This window comes from Solanum pennellii, chromosome 7 (assembly GCF_001406875.1).
Source record: "Solanum pennellii chromosome 7, SPENNV200".
NCBI lineage: Eukaryota > Viridiplantae > Streptophyta > Magnoliopsida > Solanales > Solanaceae > Solanum > Solanum pennellii.
The window spans coordinates 7987940-7995248 of record NC_028643.1 but is presented as its reverse complement, the minus strand read 5'-3'; the positions used below and the strand labels follow the sequence as shown (position 1 = coordinate 7995248).

The 7309-nt window shown below is 29.5% G+C and overlaps 1 protein-coding gene across 1 annotated transcript; it reads right to left on the bottom strand.

Moving 5' to 3' along the window:
- Positions 1–725: 725 nt before the first annotated feature.
- LOC107024812 lies at positions 726–7102 on the bottom strand. Its single transcript, XM_015225764.1, has 3 exons — positions 6605–7102; positions 6115–6507; positions 726–797 (listed from the first exon to the last, which is right to left on the bottom strand). Exons 1-3 carry the CDS (start codon positions 7100–7102, stop codon positions 726–728), a joined length of 963 nt encoding a protein of 320 aa, XP_015081250.1.
- Between the last annotated feature and the right edge of the window lie 207 nt (positions 7103–7309).

Below are 7309 nucleotides of genomic sequence, written 5' to 3'. Positions count from 1 at the left end.
GCGTTGATACATTAAAAAGAGGGTCGGATACATGCAATGATACATTAAAAAGATGGCTGGATACATTAATGGAGCGTCCGTATAAATGGCCAAAAAATCAAAGCGTTGATACATTAAAAAAAAGGGTGAATTTTAAAGAGGGACGGATGATATTTTTGACTTAAGAGAAAAATAAGAGATTTTGAAGATTTATAAAATTTATAAGAGATAATGGTAATAAGTAAACTAAAAGGTGAAATTTTTGTAATTATTTTTAAAAAAAGACATATTACAGAAATCACATCTTTTAAGGTAAAATTATAATATATTTCTAAAAATTTATAACACCAAAAATAAAAATAACACCCCATATACATTTAAGACCATATATATCAAGTTACAAACATACTCTTTAAAAATAAATTACTTATAGCACATTATTATCAAGTTATAGCATTTCAATTAAAAATATTAAAAATAAATTTTAAGTAATTATGTAAATAATAATTATTATATTTATTTATTTATTTTAATCTTTCGGTTACCTTTTTTAAAATAAATTCTTAAATTTTTTTCAGATTAATATTAATAATAAAAAATTTCAGTTAACTTTTTTAACAGTTACCTTTTACAGTTCAAATTATAATGTTACCTTTTTAAAACAAAACCTAAATCACCAATAGCCGAACACCCTGCAAAATCACTCAACACGCCTAAATCAATTATCTTCCCCAAATCGTCATAAATCATCTCCCTAAATCGTCCTCACCGTTATCTTCCCCATTTCGAACAGATTCTTCCACATTCCCATTACAGATCTATTTCATTCCACAGCATCTTCATAGACTATTTTACTTTTTTGTTAAGTTTGTTAAGAATGTCGAGGAAAGTCAGTGGAACATCAAGTAAAAGTAAAAAAAAATGGTTGAAGAATCATCAGATGATGACTTTCATGCTCCTTCATTCAATATATTGACACAAACTCAACCGCGAAAATCAACTGGAAAACAGATTGTCAGTTCTGGTAAATCGAAGACTGAAAAAAAAAAAAAAGAAAAAAAAAAAAAAGAGGGAAGAAGAGGAAGGGAAAAGAAATTCAAACATCGTCAGAATCAAATTCTGACTATGTTGATGAATTAAAAAATAAAAGATCAAAAGGTATTGAAATTGGTCGATCGACAAGAACGTCCTCAAAGAAGGAATCAAAGATACAATGCACAAAGAAACCCTCAAAAATTGTCAAGGTCAGTAAAAAAGATTATTTTAAATTTTTGTTAAAATATTATATGTAGTTGAGTTTAACTTTTTTTTATTTGGCAATCCTATAAAATATGAATTATGTATGAGTTTTGTATGAATTGCTATTTTTGTATTGTATAGTTGTTTATTCATTATTTAACTTGACAATTGTTTGTATGTATGAATATTTTATGAGTTATGTATTAATCGTGTATGAAATGAATTTTCAATGTTGTATGTGAAATACGCTGTATTTTTTAAAAAATCTAATATGTATTATTTTGTTTGAATTATATATGAACTGATGTACTCCAATTGTATGATTTGTGTATGAATTGCATTGACTGCCATGAACTATATATGATCTGTTGGTTTTTAGTTTGTATGAATTATGTATGAACTGATTCAATTAGTTTGTATGATTTGTGTATAAATTGCATTGATTGTCCATTAACATGGCAGTATATCTATGATTTTATTATGAATTATATATTAAGTTAAAAGTATTAATTTAGTTCTACCAATTTTATAGGAGAAGAAGGGACAAACACGTTTGTCTTCATGTATCAACATGAATGTGTTTGCTGATCTGTTGACCTTCCTCGATCAAGACAAGTTTCAACAATTTTTACAAGAAACACCATTTGGATTTTTTTATGATTTACATAACATAAAAATTCAAAGTCAGTTTTCCTTCTTGAAACTGAAAATGACAGAGATGACATGTTTGTTATCAATGTAATATATAGTAAAGAGTTACACTTTGGATTAAAAGAGTTTGTCGCTGTAACCGGTCTGAAATCTGAACCAATTTCTGATTTTGTTTCTGACTCGTCTATTCCAAATAGACTTATCTCAGAAAATTTTAGGAATATGGACAAAGTCCTCAAGTCAAATTTTTACCAAAAGTTTAGAATGAAAAACTATTGGGCAGAGGATGACCGTTTAAAATTGGATTTCTGTACTTCATTTCGTCATTTCTAACTGCTTCAGACCCTTCAAAAACAACAATTCCTAAATTATATTTTGATTTAGTTGAGTCTGGCCAGTGTGCCACATTTCTATGGGGGAAATGAGTGTTTTATTTAACACTTAAACGTGCAGTCAAAAGTTGAAAAAAAAATCTTTCGTCATTTAAGTTCAGTCAGTTCCATATAGCATTGCAGGTATGGTTTTATAAGTGTTGTCATCCATTTGACAACACAATTGATATCCATGCTTCAGATCGCTCGTAGCGTATCTTGAATTGGAAGACAACAAATGATCTTATATTTTTTTTGACGATTTAAAGAAAACGATATTCAAAACACATGGCAATCAGGCAATTTTTTATTGAACATTATTAAAGTAATTATAAATTGTTACACATTCTCATATTTTTCTTTGCTGCAGCATAAATTCAGAAATATGATTTTTACTGAAGAAGAGTTAATTGTTATGGACGACACCACTTTAAATCAATCTCACACTCACCATGATTCGGAAGAGCAAGGAACTTCGGAAAAGCATGGCGTTGATTTTGAACAAAGATTTGTAGAGTTGAAAGATGAGATTGCATAGGTAGAACTACAAATTTACAATTAAAATAGTTTTTAGATATTACACTATACATATCAAAACTTATTATTTTAATTAACAGGTTAAGATAGAGTTGAAAGATCTTAAAATTACTGTTAGTTTCAATCTAATTTTAATGAACTAATATAATTACTCTATATTTTATTTTATTATTTTAATTTTTTTATACAATGATAAGTTGACAAGCACATGGTTGATATCAAGACTTACGTCGATAACTCGACTAAGCTGATAATTGAAGAGATTAGATTGTCAAGAGGTCAACCAATACCAAAGGCACAACAACATGTATGAATCAATGTCTATGTTGTGTATGAATGTTGTTTGATCATTGTATGTTGATGTTTTTATGTTAATTGTCTGAACATTTATACTCACTGTTTGACTTTTAACTGAATAACAGAAAAAATCTTCATATATATATGTGAATCATGTATAAATATTTTATTAATTATGTATGAAAGTTTCTTATATATGTATAAATGTTTGTATTAATCATGTCTGAAAGTGTTTTTTTCAATATATAAAATTATTGTATCAATGATGTATTAAATGTGTATGAAAGTGTCTTTTATATATACATTTGAATACTGTTTGTATTGATGTTGTCGGAAAATTAATATCAGGATGACGCCAATCACAATGTTGCACAATCTGTTAAAGATCCAACGGCTATGCCGTCTGTTTCAATGGACGAATACGTCCACATGTCAAACATCGATGGTATGACATACACATTATTATGAAATGTATTTTATTTTTAAATTCTATTTTTACATAACGATTTTTATCTTATGTACATGAAGCTCAAAAGACAACTGGTGGTTCTTTAAACGCTGACGTACCTGGATCATCAATTCAAAATCACCAACGTGGATGATTATCCTGATTTTACTATGACACAAATCATCGCAGTTGATCCAATTCTTAATGCTACCACGACTCCAAGCGTGCAACCAAGACATAAGAATCCCCGCAAATACGATTCTTCTCCTTATATTAGACTGTCGGAAGGCGAAAGCAGTTCAAAGAGAGTACCTATATGCTTCCCAATCAAACATCCATTCCAAAGTCACAATGGGTTCGATGTTCCAGATGAAATGATCGAGGAGTTCCACCAATGAATTTTCAAAGATGTTTCAAACAGTCGTGGCAGTTATAAATTTTGTTAAATAATGTATTTTATTTAAATTCACAATTTCAAAATTTATATAATATTTATTACAATATACACAGGAAAGCAGCATACTCAAAGGTTAAAAATACATTTCATCCTCAAATGGACTTTGACGTCGTCAAAATCGCAGAAAAAGATTTTTTTTCATATAATGAGTCAACCGGGCAGACCTTGGGAGGATGGGGTAAGACATAATTTGATTCAATGTTGAATAATTATTTTATTTTTCATGAATAAAATTTATTGAAATGTTTATGAAATCAGTATATAATTTTTATTGTGTATGATTTATGTATGAATTGGGTATGAAACATATATATACCTTTTTTATATATAATTTTTGTAGGAGGTATCGATTGTGTTTTATATATGTTTTTTTATTTGTAACAGCATATTAATACAATTATGTATTATCTTCGAAAGAAGGCAAAATACTTCCAAACAGTCACTTCTTACAGTACTGTTGACTGTTGGTTTAATGCGTTTGAGAAATAATGGAGACAGACAGAATGCGACATGAGATGCATTTCCCCAGACCATGATGTTGGACAGTGCATTAGAGGATTTAAGTTGCTTGCTAACATTGCTTGGGATGGGGTTGACGAAGTAATTATCCTTGTCAATATCAGCGATAATTTCCATTGATTTTCTTGTTGTATTCCGAATCAAACTTAGATGTCTACATGTATACGATTCGATGATTGGAGGATCCGTTCACACCAAAAAAGTACAAGAAGTTGTTGATAAACTTGCAACCATGATTCCATTATTTCTGTCGAGCACATGATTTTATGGCAAAAGGCTTGATTTGTATGTTAACAATCTCCCTGAGTATCAACAGAATTTCTCAATCCGAACCTCTCAGTATCAAGCATGTGACAGATGTAGAAGACAGTTCCAAGTATGTAAAGTTGTTATTATTTATTCATTTCATCTAAAAATTACATCATCATATAGTAATTATAAAATTTTTCTAATTTCAAATATTTTACTGTGATTGTGGTCTATACACATCTCTTTTTGTCGAATATATGAGCAATGATGTTTTTAATGTATTTGATATTGACATTGATTCAACATGTCATCGTCAGAGGTATGCCACATTACTTTGGCATTATACAAAATCAAAGAATGAAGAGGGCGCAATAAGTGAAAGTGAAGTTACGGGTACAATTGCTAGCAAGTATGGTGGATCTCGCACGACAAAAGACCAAGTTATGGACATCACCAATTATCCTACTCCAAGACCCCGTAATAGAAAGTAGAAATTCATTGCACCTTTTAACATTATTTTGAATGACATGCTTTTTTTTAACTATTGAACTATTTATGTTTTTTTCCAGTGCTTTATTATTAATATGAAATACAGATTGTTTTATATAAATTATCATTGTTACCATTATTGTTTGAAATACAGTTTAACTCTGCATGAACTAGTTAAATAAATGAAAAAACCTTAAAAATAAATATTATGTAGGAACGTTGTATGAATCATGTATGACATATATAATCATTACAAAATAACGCATCAGCTATGTATTCATATTGTAAGAAAAATATTTAACTTTGTATGAAATAATTAAACAATATTTTAATGTACCAAAATATGTTACAAAAAAATTATCATTAAGTATGAACAATGTAATAATAATATATGTCATATATTAAATTTTTTGTAATAATGTGTATAAATCAGGTATGTATTTTGTATGAAATATATTTTAACTTTGTATGAACTAGTTTAACAATACATCTGTCTTCCAAAACATGTATAAACTAATTTATTCTTATGTATGAACATTGTATGAATTACGCATGTCATATTTTTACACTGAAATATATGGAAGAGAAACGAATGGCAGTATGTTTTACAGAATATCTATACATTATGAAATTTGTCTGAAATTTGTATGAAATTCGTATGCACTATGAACTACTTAGAAAAATTGTATGAATAATGTATGCATATTGTATACTATCTTTTAAGAAATCAAAATTTATAAATGTCAATGATAACAACTGCACTCAATAAAATAAAACGTGTGTCTAACATTCAAAAGAACATAAAAACAGATGTAACTGTAAGGAATTATTATTTTTTGCACAGAATAATTTGAACATGTCTTTCTATTGTGTCCAACTTGACGGCATCTACTGCAGGTGATTTTCGACCTTTTAAATTTCACATCAGCAAACCCCTTCCAGCGTTCATATTTTGGTCTTCCCGCTGATCTTTTTGGACCAGGTGACATCATTTTAGGCTTTGAAATATAACTTGGTATATCCCATGTACTCTCGCATGGGATAGGCTCAACAGGAATGACATATGCATCTTTGAAATTCTTCAGGCTATAAAAAGCAGAACAGAAATCTGCTTCATGCAACTTTCTGTATCTAAGAACCACAATTACATGACCACACGGTATCTCATAATGTTGAAATCTCCCGCAACTACACATCTTTGTGTTCAAGTTTACTATGTACTTCTTTGCTCCCTCGAATACAGTTATCAGATCAACAGTTGAAGGTATCACCTAATTAAAAGTTTAAATGTGATATTGTTAATATACATGCCACTATATATTGAGAATTAAATACAATTATTTATTATTCAATAGAGTAAACGCATACCCTCATATTGCAAGACAAAGCAATACTTTTCTGTAGATAAAGATCATATTTTTTTGTTAGATTAGATGTTGTCTTATCAGCCTCCTCATTGTGCTTGTGAATCCACATTTGAATTGTTACCCTCATAAATTCAAGAACTGAAATTACTGGTAACCTCCTTGCTAACCTGTTAGCATTATTCAATGACTCTGCGATGTTTGAAGTCATGGTCCATGTGCGCTTACAATTCGAGTAAGCTCTTGACCATTTGCTATAACCAATATCAAACAAGTATGGTCGTATGCGCGTATCTATCTGGTCTATTCTTCCCATAATCGTCTTAAACTGTTGTTTTGTATAAGCCTTTGCCAGTGTAAAAAATAAAATCTTCAAATCTTCAGTATTAATATTGAAATTCTTCAACACATTGACTGACAAGTGCCATATGCAGGCATAATGTTCGGATTTAGGATATACAGTAGCAGTTCCTTTCCATATGCTTTCGTTTCGATCCGACATAAAACACATGTTTTGTCTAACTCCATACTCTTCCTTAAACTGTTTAAAGAACCAAGTCCATGAAGCATTATTTTTGGAATCCACTATCGCTTTGATACGATTTTTGCATTTGAATATAGATCCATGGTCATTTACTAATATTACCTTGATCTGATAAATATGATATTCTTTATTGCTTCGTCGTTTCTTATTCGTTCCTCTGCAAAG